Here is an 18,036-nt window from a genome sequence, read left to right as displayed (position 1 = left end):
GATGAAGAAATCCATTCATTTTTTTCAGTTATCTTCCACATTTACTCTAAGGCAGTTCTGAGCCCTGGGCATGTATGAGTGAATGAGGCAGGCAAAGCCCCTGCCCTCATGGGGCCTATACTCTGGAAGGATGAGACTGATAGAGAATAATACCTAATGTCAGATGTGATCAGTGCAATGAATTAAAATGAAGAGTAAGAGGGGGAGAGTATGACTGGGTCTGGGAAGTTCTCATGTATATGAGAACAGTAAAGTGCCATGTTGGCTGGGGGAGGTCAGAGAGGCAAGAGCACATAGGACCTTGTCACCACTGTTGGGACTTTGGTTCCTACCCTGAATGACATGGGAACACATTAAATTGCTTTGGGGAGAAGAGGGATGTGATCTGAATTACACTAAATAGGACTGTCCTTACTCTTCTATTGAGGGTAGATGATAAGGGGCAAGCGTGGAAGCAGGGAGGCCAGTAGGAGCTTATTTGAATAATCCAGGCTAGAGAGATGGTAGTAGCCTAGACCAGAGTGAGAAACAGTCTGATCCTAGATATGTTTTGAATGTAGAGCTGACCGAATTTGCGACTAATTGCATATTAGGCAAGAGAGACATCAAAGGTAACTATGAAGTCTAGTGCCTGAGCAAGTGGAAGACTGAATGGAGTTGTATTCATTAATATTGAGAGTACTATAGGAGGAGCAGGTTTGGGATGATGACAGGAAATCTGGAGTTTAGTTTGAATATGTTAAGTTTGAGAGGCCTACACATCCTAGTGCAGTCAAGTGGGTATTGGAATGCCTGAGTCTGTAATACAGTGTAAAGGGCTAGCCTGCAGAGGTACATGAGAATCATCAGCTTGCCACCTGAAGGAGGTGATACAATTGGCCAGACCTGATAAGAGGTGGGACTTCAGGGCCCAGGCTTGCTTGCTCCTATCCCCAAGGCCCCTTGGACACATGCTTGGTGGCCTAAAGCACTGGATATTCTAAATCATTAAGATAGAGATGGGGTCCTTAAATCTATGGTTTTAAAAGTTTTCTGAGTAATTCTGATATGCATCAGGTTGACCACCACTAGTAAAAGCTTTAGACAAGGATTTTGTTTTTTGGAGACTTCAGGGTTTCCATCTGAAACTTTGAGTCCCACAGGAAATTGGACGGAATGGGAAAGAGAATGGGTTTGGGAGTGGCTCAGACCTGAGCCTGAATCCAATCTTTGCCTGTTAGTAACTATGAGAACTTGGATAGGCTTTCCAGGCTCTCTGAGGTTCCATATCCTTTCTTTATAGATGCAGCCCATCCCTCTTTCTGCAGATAGGAATAATTGAACCAAACCCACGCAGTTGTGAAGATTAAGGTAAATTGTTTATATAAAGCTCCTGGCTTGGAGTAAATTAAAAGATAATCTCACCTGCCACATATAAAACCACTGGAAGAAAACTGTTCTTGAATTTTGTTTCATCTTCATTTGGGGGCAGTTTTCTTCTGCTGCTTTCTGTTATCTGATAGCCTAGCCTTCAAGATTTCAGATGTTGTCAGATAAGTTGCTTTTCTTTACCTCTCCCCCCACCATCCTGTGAGCCCAAGACCGATTTGCTTGGTTGTCTGCTGTAGAACCACATGGATATTGTTAGACTTTGTGTTTCTGCAGTTGAAGTACTTACACATTTCCACTCTAAAATCTTCTCTTTGTCCTGCGTTCTTTATCTCACATTTGTATCATCACCTCCCACATTTTCAGTCTAGAGGCTAACACAGTGGTTCTCAACCTTGGCTGCACATTAGAATTGCCTTTAGGATTTTAAAAACTGCTGTGTCCAGACCACATGCCAAACCAATTACATCAGAATGTTTAGGAGTGAAATTTCTGAATTTGTTATTGATCTGTAACATACAGAAAGTACAACACATATATCAAAAGTATATTGCTCAATGAACTATTATAAACTGATGCTTCTGTTTAAAGGTACATAGTTCAAGAAACTGAACATTGTCAACATCCCAAAAGCTCCTTCCACAGATGCTAGCTGCCCTGACCTTTAACACTATACATTTTTATCTGTTTTGTAACTGAAATATGATCATAGAACATGTATTCTTTTGATCTGGCTTATTTTGTTCATCTTTCTATTTTTTCTACTTCTTTCATTCTCATTGCTCTGTAGAACTCCCTTGTGAGAACATAGCATAGTTTATTTGTCCATTTTTCTCCACTTATGAGCTATTTAGGTGTTTCCATTTTCTAGATATTTTGAATAGCACAGTTTTGTACATGTCTGTTATGCATGTACACATTTCTGATGGATATACACCTAGAAGTGGAGTTACTGGGTTGCAGGGTATGTGTCTATTCAGCTTCAGTAAACACTACCAAATTGTTTTCCAGAATTTTCTACCAATTTATCCTCCTCCCAGCAGTATTTGAGAGTTCTGGTTGTTTCAAGCTCTGAACACTTGATCTATCTCTGTTTTGTATACTTTACTCAGATTCTCCAGGTACCTAGAATGGCCTTTCCCAGGTCTCTCTCTTTACGGTTCACTCTTTCAGAAAGCCCAGCTCGAGCATCACCTGTTCATTAGCCTCCCTGGCCTTACTCTTTCAGGGTGGTACTTTTGAACAGGAAAGCTTTACCTAAGGGTTTGAAAAAATGATGTATACAGAAGCATTTTATAAAAAATTAAAATGTTTAAATGAAGTAATTCAGCATACAGTGGGGAAGAGCAAGGAAAAACTGGAACCCACAGGCACCTCTGCATCTTTCTGTCACCCCCTCTGACTAATGCCAGCCTTCATAGTATTAGGGCTGCTGCTTCAACTTCATCTCCCAAATCTTGCACAACTTCACTTTGGACCAATTCTGACTTTTGTCCATGGAAACACGCAAGGAAGGGACTCTGGGCAGTACAGTTCTCTGTGCAACCAAGTTGTCAGTAGAGCATTCCAGAACACACACTCAGACAGGGGAGCCTGAAGGGGGAAAGAAAGAATATTTTCCCCAGTATCCAGTGCTTGTTGTGTTGTCTGTGCTGGTTTTTGCTGTTTATCATTGAACGCTGATAACAGTCTTATGAATGAGAGATTTCTCAGGGATTCACAGCTAACTAGCAAGATTTATAGGCTGGATTTTTAGCTGTCTGTATGCGCTCAAAGCTAATGTTCATTTTAATGGACTCTGCTGTTTTCCATGGAAAGCAAGACCTAGTGGTTTTCCTGTTTGTTTGTTTGGATTAGGAAATAAAAACTAAGGTTTAGCAGAAGTACTGAGTTTACAGTATCCTCAGCTAGTTGCCACACTAGATAAGTAGCTGTAGGACAGACCAGGCAGTGACTCACATGGATACTGCTTTTAGGTCAGAGGAAAATAGGCAGGGCTAGCAGAGCTTCCATTTTATTCCTAGCAGAGCTTAGACCTCCCTTTGGCTGTTCCCAGAATTAGAAAGCTTGTTCAGGGATGCTACAGATTATGCTTTAGAGTTGGGAGTTAAGATTGAGCCTCAACTGCCCCCATTTGTCTTCCTTAAAAGACAGCATAAATTTTAAGGTCAAAAAAGAAACTACTCATTTTAGCAGACGACAAAACAGTAGGGCCCTTTTGGGAACAGGTCAGCCTTTTATGGTCATCCTAATTTTACTTCCTGCTGTTTTAGTTCACCCAATACATTTCCTTCTGGGAATCACCTAGAAGTAGATTCATAAGAGTTTGAAGGAGAGGAGTTAGGTATGTTTAGAAGAGAAGGGACATAGATCTCTAAGGGCACATACAACTTGGTAAAGCAATCCAGGTTGAGAGTATATAATAGGAATTTGAGTGCTTTAAATTTGTATTTTCCAAACTCACTCTCAGTTTCTTAAAGTACTGCTTTAAACAATCATTTAAAGATAATTATGTTAACATTTAAAGATGATTAATTTGGAAGTCTGATGATATTTTTAATAACACAGAAGTTTCATTAACCCAAGATTCTTAATATGTAATAAATTTGTGAATGAATTTAAAAGCTAGTCTCTTCAGATACGTGGATTAATAGGCTTTTTTAATCATTTGAAGTAGATAAGCTAGTAGAAGATGGCATTCTTTCTCCTTCTTATGAAAATATAGAACATATCCAAGATATTCTTAGTAAAAGAATAAAGCTCTTCATAATTGAACAACATTCAAAATGATGTATTTGAAAATCAGCCACAATGTATTAAACTGTTTAGAATTACTTACCTGGAGACAGCCCTTAATAGAGCCAAGATATAAGCACTTACCACATCCAGCTTTTATAAAAGGAATGCATCCTTAAATGTAAAATGGCCTGAATAGGATTTGTAGGGATTAACTCATGTGTGTTTTCATTACTCTGTTTCTCCTTTCCTTCTATTCATTCTGTGTGTTTTAGGTGTTGCTTATTTTATTTGCACTGTTTTCATTTTATTTGTGCTGTCATTCTTCAGTGTCCCCCTAGTACCATGATATCAGCCATGATAATATTTATCATACTTGTTGCCACTGTTTATCTTACTCCTCACTGTATTGTGAGCACCTTGAGTGCTGGGACTGTGTCCTTCCTGGGTCTCAGATATGGCTCACTGCAGAAAATAATGATATTGTTCCCTTAAAAATGGTTCTGTGGCATTTTCTCTTTTTAAAAAAGAGACAGGCTCTTTGCTGTGTCACCCCGAGTGGAGTGGTACCATCATAGCTCACTACCGCCTCCAACTCCTGGCCTTGAGCAGTCTTTCCACATCAGCTTCCTTAGTAATTGAGAGGGCACCACCATACCCTGCTAACTTTTAAATTTTTTTGTAGAAATGAGGTCTTGCTATGTTGCCTTGCTGGTCTCAAACTTCTGGCCTCAAATGATCCTCCTGCCTTGGGCACCAAAGGTGCTGGGATTATAGGCACGAGCCACCACACTTAGCCTGCATTTTCTATTTTTCAAACTTAACATATGATCCCTTTTATATGAAAAAGCAAATAAGAAATGAATTTTATATTTTTCCAGTCACCACCAGCCTTTACATGTGCTGTTAGCCTGACTAACTGCTACATACTGTTTGGTTCTAAACTTAAAGATACTTCCCTCCAGGAATCCTTTGCAATGCCCCTCACCCACAGACGAGGACAGTGCCATATATCTGGGACTCTCCTCAATCCCCCATCAAGGCACTTGGCGTATATACTTCACTCTAATTTTAAAATAGACTCTACCCTCAGTTCATTATAAACTTTGTGAAAGCGGGGACCATAATTGTCTTGCTCATTGTAATATCCCTGGGACAGGGTTGCAGGATGTCCTCTCCTGATAACTTTTCTCGTCTCTATTCAATGCCTCTAAGACTCAAAGTTTAAATAAAAGCCTCATGAAATAAATGTCAAGATTGTCAGCCACTGAATGCTGGAAGTACCTTAAGCTGTGATTCTATCTGGGGTTTCCATGAAGATGGGATTTGGGGTATAGTCTTAGGTTAATGTGTAATCCCAACTCTAATTTTGAACCTGAGGAACCGAGGTATCCTAGTGTCAATTAAGTCATAGGCTTTAACAATTTTTTTTAATAAAGCTGTTTTTGCCGCTAACATTGGAATTGCTTTCTTGGCAACTTCTTTTATAAAAGCAAAAGCAAAGAAAGAGAAATTGAAATGTTCTCTTTGAGGCAGAAAACTAATTTTCTCTAGTTATGTGCTAGAGAAGTGATTAAGTCTTTTAAATAAACACAATATTTTTGCTCTTCATGGGTCTGTTTGCCATCAGAATCTTAGTTGAGAAATGATTTTGAAAATAGTTCTATTTCATACATGGTATAAGGGAAACAAGGCATAAGGCCCACTCTGCAAGAATTTACCATTGGCTCCTTACTTTAATCCTTAGACTCCTAGAATTGAACTATAAAACTGGAATAAAATTTAGAGATCATCACATAATTGGAGAGTTTCTAAAAAGCTCTCCCTGGAAGCATCCAGCTCCACAGAGTCACTGCAGGGGCCACCACAATGAAGGGAGGATGGGGAAGGGCACACAGCGATAGGATTTGAGCCTGTAATCCTGCTTCACCCAGAACAGTGTTGCTGTAATTCATTATAAGATCTTAAGGGAAAGGGAGAGTTAAGTACTTTAAAAAAGTGATTGATTAGACTGACCGATGGAGAGAACACTGGAGCATACTGAAGGTACACTTATGAGTAGCTGAGCTACTTTGTAGGCCGCTTTGAGACCTGATCCTCCATCCAGCCCTGTTTCCACAGTGTCACATTGCCTACTCTGAAAGTTTGTTCTCTCTCCACCTTCAGCTTCCAGAGCTAAGCTCAGCATGATCAACACCATGTCAAAAATCCGTGGCCAGGAGAAGGGGCCAGGCTATCCTCAGGCAGAGGCGCTGCTGGCGGAGGCCATGCTCAAATTCGGAAGAGAGCTTGGAGATGATTGCAACTTTGGTAACAAGTGCTTCCTCACATTGTAATTCTTTCATTTGTCCATGGGGATTTTGGTGCTGGTAAGAAATTCTGTAGGGAATCGGTCAAATCATTTTATATTTTGGTTTTCAATTTTAGATCTTATATACATGGGCCAAAAATTTGTTTTCAGAATTATTTCATCTGCTCTAATGTGATTTATCTTACAAGTTTTCTTCCCACCCCCCCCCCCGCCGTAAGACCTCAGTCTTTGCCACAGCTTTGGTTGACATATCGAGATGCCTCCTCGGCACTTTCTATTGGGTGTTTCTGGCAGTCATTGAGTATTGAAGCAGAGTGAGCAGGCACAGTCAGCATGATTCAAAGCCCTGCCTCATGGGCTTTTTCATAGATCTTTGCTCACTTGTATATGGTACCTAGTTCTACTGCCCAAGGTGAGACATGATTTATTCCTTCACCCTGTCTCCCCCAACACTCAGCTACCACACCCAACATCTTCTATTTTCACCCCCTTGTGATGTGGGATCTCCTTCCTGGTTGAACCCTGCTATTTCTGGTACTTGCTTCTGCTAAATAGATTTGCCTTAAGCTAGTCCCATATTAGGGAAAGCTGGTATTTACAAGAGAGGGCAGAGTGCTTCCTAAATTGCTTCTTAAAGGAAAAAGTAACTTACATTCTTGATGAGAGGTATTTACCCTCTTAGGGGGCATTGAGTCTGTTGCCTGGAGTGAGCTGAAGATACCCATTCTCTCTTGTCTGTTGTCTTTAGAAGACAAGTGGTAATCCTTTGGGTTTTCATCTGTGAATGGCCCTGTTATTGTGAGTGCATTTCATCTTTATTCTGTAACATGAAAGAGATTTATTCTCTCCTAGGCCCAGCGCTTGGTGAGGTCGGGGAGGCCATGCGGGAACTGTCGGAGGTCAAAGACTCTTTGGACATAGAAGTGAAGCAGAACTTCATTGACCCTCTTCAGAATCTTCATGACAAAGATCTTAGGGAAATTCAAGTATGTACAGTGAGTCTTCTGGAAAGTGGGCAGTTGAAATCATACAGATGCAGATGCCTTTTTTCTTAGAAAACATTTTTTTAGCTTACCCTGTGTGTTGTCAGCTCTGGGCACGTTAATTACAAAACAACCCAGTAAGACAAAATGAGAGAAACCAGAAATGTGATACTTTTCAGCCTGTTATGACTGTGCCACTCATGAGAGGTGTCTCTGGCTTCTCTATGTTTGATTTTCATATTGAATTAGTTTTTTTCAGACTTTTTCTCCAGAGGATAATATTCTTTTCCTAAGAATACACAGTTTTGTTAATTATTCTATGGTTTGCTGGGCTGATTTCACCCACTAAAATGTTAGTTGTACTAGTTGTTAGCTTAAATAAATAGTTATTGTATCACTCTATAAGCACATATTTTTATTTTTTAATTTTTTTCCAAGTCCAGAAATTAGATGCATGCATATGTTTTTATATTATATTTTCATAATGGTTGTTAGAATTGAGGAAGAATACCAACTAGCCACTTTCTAAAACATGTAGAGCAGTCGAGCTATTTATAATAAATAAAGTTCATATGTCTTTGAGTGTGGAATGTTTGCTCACTTTTTTTTATCTAACAAATATTTGTTGAGCTTTTTTGAAACTTTGTTGGGTGTAAAATGGATTGCCGTAACTTGAACTAGGGCCTCCTCCTCCTTTTTCTAGCTTAAATCTCCTTTAACAGTACCATTTGCTCAAGATTATAGAGTTAGTAAGTGACAGACTCACCCTAAATCCAAAATAGAACTCTGACTCCAATGCTGTACCCTATAGCTGACTGTAAGTTCAAATGTTTAAAAAAGAAGGTTGCTTCCAAACGAGCATTTAGTTTGGATCAGGGCATGGACTGAGGGGCAGGGGATGCAATGTGAGGGAAGGTCTAGAATATTATTCTTCCTCCTTTCCTTTTCATTTTGTTTAACCACTCCCTACTTTGTTTTCATTTCCTTTCATTGTGCTCCATACATACCTAGTAACAAGGGAAAATCCAGGATTTTCCTTCATCCATTAGCCGTGAAAGACTAGCTATCGGGGAAAAAAAATACTTTTTAGCTTTGGAAAACTCTTTGCTACCTGGTCACTAGAGATGATGGGTGGAGCCTGGGCAGCCATCTACTAGGGATGGTGTAGAGAGGGGATTGAAGCTCGGCATGGAGCATTAGATATAATCCCTTCGAAGGTCCCTTCCAAGTGAGATTTTGTTCTTGAGTTCAATTATATGTCAAGTGGGAGGCTTAAACTAAATCACTGGATTTAGTTTATCTGGTGACAGCTGCATCAGTCAGCTGGGGCAAGTGTTAAGATGTAGATTCCTAGGCCCCCACCCCCTAGATATCAATTCAAGAGCTCAGGAATCCATATTGTGATGAGCAACTTATGTGATTCTAACAGACTGGATGATTTGAAAAGCAAGAATACCATTTCTATCTCACTTAATTTCAAGGAAAGTGTTTTTCCTCTGGCTTCTCATGAGATACCATTTCTCTTGAAGACAGGGACGGTGGGGCCTGTGAGTGTGTCCTTTCATCGTGTATAGAGCGTGTGCATTCCTTCTCTGTTTCTGTCATGGTCTGGAATGGCTTAGTCCAGCTTGGCTTTGGCCTGACAAGGCCAGAAAATAAAGGGCACTGATATTTCCTATAATTTATCTTTTGTTCTTAATTATTTTTAAAGATATTCCCCCATATTTAGCCTTTGAAAGCATTGGCCCCATTGATGCATATTTCTTTATTTCTCTGGTGACGTTGTATTTTAAAACTTAGCCTATCTTAATTTGGAAGTTAATGGACGTGATGGAGAAGTGAGCTCAAATAAGCCTTTTCCATAAGCCCTTTCAAAGCCTATTCCTGCCCTTGACTTTTTCAGCATCATCTGAAGAAGTTGGAGGGTCGACGCCTGGATTTTGATTATAAGAAGAAACGACAAGGCAAGATTCCAGATGAAGAGCTTCGTCAAGCTCTAGAGAAATTTGATGAGTCTAAGGAAATTGCTGAGTCAAGCATGTTCAATCTCTTGGAGATGGATGTAAGTGACTCCTGTGGTTTTCAATTTAATCTTATCATCGAGGCACAACATTAATGTGTTAAAGGCCATAACCCTTAAAAGCATTAATATCTGATTACACTGTGTGATAAGAACTTCAGTAGATATTTATTTTAAATAATTGTCAGTGATAAAGTAGACTGAGAAATAGAAAAGTTTTTTCTGCATTCCTGTAGTTTGATTTAACTAGATTCTCGTCTGCTAATGAATCTTAAAGTACAGATGCTCCTTAACTTATGATGGGGTTAAAGTCTTGAATATATCATGTAATTTATTGAATAATGCGTTAAAAGGAAAAAAACAGAATGGTTGTATGGGTACTTGAAGTATGGTTTCTACTGAGTGCATATCAATTCTGCACCGTCATAAAGCCTACAAATCGTAAAGTCAGGGACCGTCTCACTTATCAATAGTGGGAAGATAAAGGATATTTCTGATGATCTATGTATAATTCAGTAGAGGCCTGAGAACTCAGTTGTGGAGCAGGGGGCATCAGTAGTACTGGTGCAAGTCCCAGAGTCCAAAGGGCAGAAAGCCTAGAGCTGTGACATCCAAAGACAGGAGCGTATGGGTGTCCCTTCCCTAGAAGAGAGAGAGAACAAATTTGCCTTTCCTCTGCTTTTTGTTCTATCTGGGTCCTGAGCTGAGTGGGTGGTGTCCACCTCCATAGGGAAGGGCAGCTCTTCCTTATTTAGTCTACTGAGTGAATGCCATTCTCCTGTGGAAACACCCTAACAGACACACCCAGAAATAATGCTTTACCAGCTATCTGGGGATCCCTTAATCTAGTCAAGTTGTCACCTAAAAGTAACCATCACATTGCCTACTTGCCTTACTCCTGACTGTGGCAGGGGAAGCGTGTTGAACATATCCAGACTTTCCTACCACCTGGAGACAGCGTAGGTTTTTGTTTATGTAAAACAACTTGTGTCCACCTAACTCCTGGAGAGGAATACTGTGGGAATGAGGGGTGCTCCAAATCACAGTGCTCCTTCTCTGCAACACAGCACCCCTCCCTATCCCCAGATTCATGGGACAACACTGCCTCTGTTGACTTCGAGGCTGCTACCCAGCTGGATCATAATGTGAAACATAAAATCAAGAGAAATCAAGCTTAGAATATTAGAGCAAGAATGAACTCAAGATGTCACTTGATGTAACCCTTTTACATTACAGATGAGGCTGATAGAGCACAGAAGATTTTCTGTCATACCATGTCACCTCTCCAGGTACATTATGTGAGATACTGTCACATTTTAATTAACAGTACCAATATTCACAGCATGAAAAGTATAGGGAACAAAGAGTCCTTTGGTCAGTGTACCTTCTTTTCTATAGGAAATCAATAAAAGAAGTCAAATCCCAAATACAAGATTGTAGCTAAGCATGAGACTCTTTAGAGCTATATGGTCTTCCTGAGAGTTACCCATGTTGCTTCTCCTCATGGTACTGATATGCATGATTCTAAGCATAAGGATGCTTTCTTTTATCCTTGATGGACTTGAAACCTGCAGAACTATCTGTCTTAGTTGGCTTATCACACAGTCATCAGCACCACCAACCAGGGGCTGTGTGTTGAGGGCAGCCTTGTTGTATGTATGAAAAAGTAGTGGCTGTTTAAGGATGGTAACGTGTAAACTAAGGCATGATTTTCCCATCAATCTGCAGATTGAACAAGTGAGCCAGCTCTCTGCACTTGTGCAAGCTCAGCTGGAATACCACAAGCAGGCAGTCCAGATCCTGCAGCAAGTCACGGTCAGACTGGAAGAAAGGTATTCTACAGTTCCCTGCATTTCACATTTGCATTTTATTGCTATAAAATGATGTATAAAGAAATAGAAATCATAGAATACATTTGGAGACAGACGTCTGCTAAAATTCCTGCTTATCCTACACAGGCGCCTTGTGGATTGTTTTGATTTTGTTTTTTCTTGTGCTTTGTTTTACGTTGTTCTGTTGAATCTAATTTTCTGTTTATGAGAGATCGATACTTGGATTATATTTTGGCTGCCACAGGTGGAACACCAGGATGCTACTGCTGATAATGGATGCCATTTGCTGAGCAGTTATTCCATGTGGGTACTGGATAGATATCATCATCAATCGTATAACAGCCCTGTAACCTAAGTGTTTTTAGCCTCGACTAACAGATGAGTAAACTGAGGCTAAGAGAGGTGAAGTAACTAGCCCAGGGTCACTCAGTGGTACGAGTGGAGTTCACAGTCAGCCATAACCTGTTTGAAAGTCTGTTTCTTTTCACATCTTGTGTTTCTCTGAATGGTGGTCAAGTCCTCTGCCATCAGAGAGCGCTCTTTCACCTCATTAGATGTACCTCACAGCAGGGCTGTAGTGGTAGGAAACTACTGTGTGAATGTGGCTCCATGGAGTTGTGGGGCACAGCCTGTGTGGCTATATACCAGTGGCCCGATAATATGTGTTATTTTAATTTAGCCAGATTAAACAGGATGATTTTGCTGAACATGTATACCTCAAAGGGTCACCTCAGCAGGCTTTTTTCTTAGGCCACATGGCCAGATTAGACTCTCACAGCTGATCACATGGCTGCCTGCATGAAGAAGACACCAATCATACGATTCCACACCTGTTTTCGTTGTTTTCCCTCAGGCTGATCTCATCTCAGTATTTTCTTTGATTCATGGTTTAATTGAGCATTTTCCTTTGGCGCACCCTTGTGGAAATTTATGTAATGCTGAAGCCTCCAGAAAGGTTTTAAAACCGTATACTTCAAAATACTAAAGAAATATTATGTGTCTTTGTAATGTCTCTTGAGCATGAAGGGAGCCGTTTCCTTTTTTTCCTCTGAAATATGTTCAAAGTCAGTATCATTCTACAGTTACCATATCCTAAACCCTCGCCCTCCCTTGCAAATCTCTTACATACTTTGTTTACTGAATAACTGAAACTGTGGAAAATATTTAGGAGTGTGTAGAAGACAATTATTAGCCATACCTTTCCAATTTCCTTCTGTCTTCCCTCTTTCCTTTCCTCCTCCCTATATCTCAAACTGCTCATTCTTCTCAGAGCACACAGTATATTTCCTCCTTCCCTCTGTCCAAACCTTCTCATGTTCTAAATAGAATAGCTCCCTTTCACATTTTCATCTGGAAACAACTCCGTTGTATCTTTTAGTTCTTTCCTTTAACCTCCTCCAGCTTCCTTATGGAGAGGTAGACTCCTTCCCACCTTCACCCCCAACCACACCCCTGTGTTCCTGTGGCACTTTGTAGGTATCTCTGACAGTGCTTACTAAAATTTATGGTAATCAGTTGTTTGTGTTCTGTCTCCCTTACAGACCATAATCTGTGTCTTTTTTCAAATTGAAAAAATTGTGGGTACATAGGTGTATATATTTATGGGATACATGAGGTGTTTTGATAGAGGCATGCAATGCATAATAATCAGATCATGGAGAATAGGGTATGCATCCCTTCAAGCATTTATCCTTTGTGTACAAGAACTGTGTTTTAATGCATTTTTGTGTTCCTGGTACCTAGCACAGTGCGTATTTGGATAAAGCACTCTGAATAAATGAGAGAGGAAGTGAGGGATTGAGAGAGAGAATGAAGACAGTGAGGACATGGCCCTGTAAAGGGACATCACCAAAATCTCAGACATACACATACAAGAAAACTAAGGGTCTTTTTTTTTTTTTTTTTTTTTTTTTTTTTTTTTTTTTGAGACGGAGTCTCGCTCTGTCGCCCAGGCTGGATGCAGTGGCACGATCTCGGCTCACTGCAAGCCCCGCCTCCCGGGTTCACGCCATTCTCCTGCCTCAGCCTCTCCGAGTAGCTGGGACTACAGGCGCCCGCCACCACGCCCGGCTAATTTTTTGTATTTTTAGTAGAGACGGGGTTTCACTGTGGTCTCGATCTCCTGACCTCGTGATCCGCCCGCCTCGGCCTCCCAAAGTGCTGGGATTACAAGCGTGAGCCACCGCGCCCGGCCAAGGGTCCTTTTTTGATTTCCCACACTTCATCATGGTAGCATGGTCGGTGACCCAAGAATTTCCTGAATCTTTATATTTGCTTTGCATTTTACTTCTTGACTGGCTACATAACCTTTCCACCACTTTTCTTTTTACTGCAGAATAAGACAGGCTTCATCTCAGCCTAGAAGGGAATATCAACCTAAACCACGAATGAGCCTGGAGTTTCCAACTGGCGACAGTACTCAGCCCAATGGGGGTCTCTCCCACACAGGCACTCCCAAACCTTCAGGTAAGAGCTGAGACTGCAGATCCTATTGCATAGGCCTTGGCATATCCATTGGCACTCTTCCAGAAATTTTAGGAATAGTCCAATCTGGCTGCATAGGAAATATGCAGTAATACATTTCTTATGGAGTGGTTTGTCAGGTAGAAACTCTGTTAAAGGAATCCTTTTGTCTTTTTTTAATTTACCTTTTCTTTCCTTCCTTTTCATTCCTCTCTATAAAACTTTCTTTGTATATCCCATTTTCTTTGTCAATCATCAGCACACACGAAGACATTTTATTTTGACCCTCCTTTGTGGTCGTAAATCGCCTTTCCTTGTCAGTTTGGTCTGCGAGTGTCATCTTTTCTCCTGCCTGTTCACTCTGAATCCAGCCTGTATGACAGTGAATGCCCCTGGACAGTGTGTCCCCATATGCATTCACATATAACCCACAGACAGCAAGTGGCTCCAGAAATGTACTGATGAGCTGGATTTCTTGAGTCACAGAAGCATATGGTTAAATATATTTGCAGAAGAAGATATTTTGAAACTTGACACTTGCTGGGTTTTCTTTCCCATGCCTCACCTCTGATCACTTTATCATGCTGTGGCACTGGGGTTGATATAATAAAAGCTAGATGACATTTTATCTCAGGAATATCGATGTATACCTAATAGAGCATTATTTATCTTGTCACGCTTGTTCTCCACTCCTACACGCAGATTACACGACAGCCTGTGCAGGAGACATTTTCAACCCCCACATTTGCTTGTTTGAAGTGGGAACTGTCTTATGCTGGATGTGGATGTTAGAGATAGGCAGCTTTCTTTTATTTTTCCTGTATCCCCAGTGCTTGATGTTCTACTGTAGAAAACTTTTTATAAGATGCTCTCAGGAGACTTATTAAGAAAAAAAGTGAGGTCTGAGCCGGCAGGTGGCACTCTCTGTCCTTTGCGCTCAGCACTTCAGGGCATGGCATAAGCAGCTGTGGCTCCTGGAGCTGGCCACCAGGACTAGTCACAGAAATTGTGTATAGCTGTACTTCTCCCTGTTTGAAAACCAGCCATATATTTCACTTTTCATCTGGAGACTCAGTAATTTGCTTCTTTCTCTAAATAAAAAAATAAATTACATTGTTTCCTTTCCAGCCACCTAGATGGCATGGGAGCTGTGTGCACTTGTCTGAGTCTGTATCTACATGTGTATGCATGTAATATTAATACAGTGGGTCATTTGGAATAGATCCCTCTTAAGATACGATTTCATCCTTCATTATTTTACTCAAGGTACAGTACATTATTTTTGTATGCCATAGCTCCAGTGCACTGCATATATTTATATATGCAACAGTTTACCAAGTATAAATTACGTAATTTTTTACATAATCTCATGTAGTAGCCACAGTAGTAATGTGAAGTAAGTCCTACTGTTACATCCAATTTCAGACAGTGAAACTGAGTGAAGTACCATGTGCAAGGTCACAGAAAGTGAAAACTTGAACTCAGTGTTTTATATTATTCTGTTTTCAACACATTACAGCAGTTTTCTAGAGGCTGGGGTTATCATTTTAAAGAGTGATAACCGAACTATTACTCAAAAGCATTCTCCATGTAATTCACCGTACTTTTTCAGATATGCAAAGGTTTTAAAGTGTTCAGATGAGAGAATTCTTCCCATGCTGTGTTATTAACTTACATCATTATGTTCTTCTTAAGTCATTGTCCCTCCTATTTCTGGGTATTATCATGAAGGCAAACTTTAATGAACTGTGTTGTATGTATCACAAGAATAGATGTGACCGTTTTTCACACTAGAAACAGAAACAGGAATATACAGCAACTTCCAAAGGTCCAAGAAAGCTTCTGAGGACTGGTAGAGGGCAAGATGCCCAGTGCAGTGGACAGTGAGGTCCACTAGCAAGAAGCAGCTTCAACAGGAAGAGGAATGAGGGAGGAAAGACGGGGAGCAGCAATCCAGGTGGGTGCAGCAGGCAGCAGATTCTGTGAGTTAAATACCCCTTATCCTTTTGTGTTCTTCTCTTCTCTCCTGCTCTTACTCCCAGGTGTCCAAATGGATCAGCCCTGCTGCCGAGCTCTGTACGACTTTGAACCTGAAAATGAAGGGGAGTTGGGATTTAAAGAGGGCGATATCATCACACTCACTAACCAAATTGATGAGAACTGGTATGAGGGGATGCTGCATGGCCATTCAGGCTTCTTCCCCATCAATTATGTGGAAATTCTGGTTGCCCTGCCCCATTAGGATGTTATGCTGGCTGACTCGCCTCCTCTTGACCCAGATACTTACGGTTAACCACTGCTTTGGTAATGCTGCTTATAACACATCCCAAGTGCAGGCCGCAGTGGTCCACGTCATCCAGCCCCACCAAGTGACTTTGGTTGGCTTGTGGGCTCCCACAGGAGTCATGGTGATGGATGATACCCTTTTAGCCTGGTGGGCATGGCATGTGCTTTTAAAAACATCATCTGAGACCAGCCAGTAGTCACAGAACTGTTGTTTACACAGTTCTCAGGAGGCTGTGGTTTCTTAGAATATGACCATGAGCCACATCACAGAAAAAACATCCCATTGAAGATATTGTCTATCACCCCAGGGGCCATCTGAAGGTCTCTTTGCATGTCTCCATGCAAAGAGGAGAAAGCTTTTGCTTTCACACTGTCCATTCCCAAATATGTGAGTCATGGAATTGTCAAAGTAAGCCTTCCCTCACCAGCAAATTGTCTCCTGATGTGAATGAATTTGTCTCTTAATGCATCCATAGAAAAGTGTTAATTGTGGGTTCAAAGCATTCTCTGCAAATAGGCATCTCAGCTCCTCACACTTAAGGCTGTTTCTGAGGTATAGCCAGTTTTCTTCCCTCCTTGCTTTTAAAGCCAGAGTGGTAATTCCAAATTATTTTTCAGTAAGACAGTTAATCAGCATTATTGTGAGAGGGGCTGAAAAGAAATTCTCTATTATGAGGAATTGGGAAGAAATCTGGTATCCAAGCTTAAATTTCTTGCTGTACAGAAACTATGTATGTATTTAGGCTATTTCTGAAGGGCACAGGGAAGGGGGAACAAATATCTTCACTTCAGTTTTATTCATGAATTACATGTTTCATGAATCCATTTGGCACAGAGACACAAGGAAAAAATCACTAGTAACCATCTTTCCACTAGTTCATAGACTGAGAAGCAGTAAATACCTTTCCTTTCCACTTTTACCCTGTGTTCTTTGAACATCATTTGTGCAGATTCTGCCCTCAATGAGGACTAAATAAAGATGATTTTTGTGCTTAGCAGTTTAAGGTATATGGCTGCATATGCAAAACTCTTCCCCAATTCAGTCGCTACTTTTACTTCTGCCCTTTCTATCCATCATCTTCATTTTGTGTGTACAGTGCTGTGTGTAAGCTTATCAGTGTGTTTTTTTAAATTTGTATCAGTCATGAAAGTCCTGTTAGGTATCCAGAGTTCTATTTATCTAGCTGTACAGACTCTTTCAGAGGTTTAACGTGCTGCTTCCGATGTGCCACCTGCAGTAGTGGATCATGTGGAGTGAAAGGCAAATCTTACTGCTTAATGTATAAACTCTCACCACAGGAAGCATCGCTGTTTCCAATAAATATTGCTGAAGACAGAACCAAAGGCTCTGCTCCTTCATTTTGTGTCAGTTCTTTGGGTCTAACAATGGGTGGATGGGGGTTGGTTTCAGTCTCCATTGCTTTCTCATGCAGCCAAACAAGACCTGGCTCCAACTTCGTATCTATCTCTTTTTTTTTTTTTTTTTTTTTTTTTTTTTTTTTTTTTTTGAGACAGAGTCTCGCCGTCCCCCAGGCTGGAGTGCAGTGGCGCGATCTCGGCTCACTGCAGGCTCCGCCCCCCCGGGTTCACGCCATTATCCTGCCTCAGCCTCCCGAGTAGCTGGGACTACAGGCGCCCACCGCCTCGCCCGGCTAATGTTTTGTATTTTTTTAGTAGAGACGGGGTTTCACTGTGTTAGCCAGGATGGTCTCGATCTCCTGACCTCGTGATCCGCCCGCCTCGGCCTCCCAAAGTGCTGGGATTACAGGCGTGAGCCACCGCGCCCGGCCTGTATCTATCTTTATATGTAGGAAAAGTTTCAGCAGCAAGGAAGTCGCTAGCCTGGACATTGGGACCTTCCTGGTAACCCCAGGAAGGAGGAGAATTTGGGAGAGAAGAAAGTAAGGAGAATTAGGTCTCATAGATGCTAAATGATATATTATTAAAAGTGATATCATCTGAAGAATATAATGTTAGGAAGGGGAAATAAAATATATCTCTTCAAGTAGCCTCTTTTTTTTTTCTTTCATAATTGAA

At 40.9% G+C, this 18,036-nt stretch overlaps 1 protein-coding gene across 3 annotated transcripts in view; it reads left to right on the top strand.

The window, feature by feature from the left end:
- The window catches only part of SH3GL2 (SH3 domain containing GRB2 like 2, endophilin A1), a 222,566-nt gene extending 205,223 nt beyond the window's left edge, over window positions 1–17,343 (top strand). For all 3 annotated transcript variants that reach the window (XM_055294171.2, XM_055294172.2, XM_055294170.2), the window contains 6 exons: window positions 6,271–6,414; window positions 7,268–7,401; window positions 9,302–9,460; window positions 11,147–11,250; window positions 13,586–13,716; window positions 15,756–17,343. In XM_055294171.2, coding sequence (XP_055150146.1) covers window positions 6,271–6,414; window positions 7,268–7,401; window positions 9,302–9,460; window positions 11,147–11,250; window positions 13,586–13,716; window positions 15,756–15,955 — 872 coding nt within the window. In that variant the 3' untranslated portion in view covers window positions 15,956–17,343. The remainder of the gene's footprint in view (window positions 1–6,270; window positions 6,415–7,267; window positions 7,402–9,301; window positions 9,461–11,146; window positions 11,251–13,585; window positions 13,717–15,755) is intronic.
- The last annotated feature ends 693 nt before the right edge of the window (window positions 17,344–18,036 follow it).

Source organism: Symphalangus syndactylus, chromosome 9 (assembly GCF_028878055.3).
Source record: "Symphalangus syndactylus isolate Jambi chromosome 9, NHGRI_mSymSyn1-v2.1_pri, whole genome shotgun sequence".
In the NCBI taxonomy this organism is placed as follows: Eukaryota; Metazoa; Chordata; class Mammalia; order Primates; family Hylobatidae; genus Symphalangus; species Symphalangus syndactylus.
The sequence above is the reverse complement of the archived record's forward strand: the minus strand, read 5'-3'. Positions and strand labels throughout refer to the sequence as shown.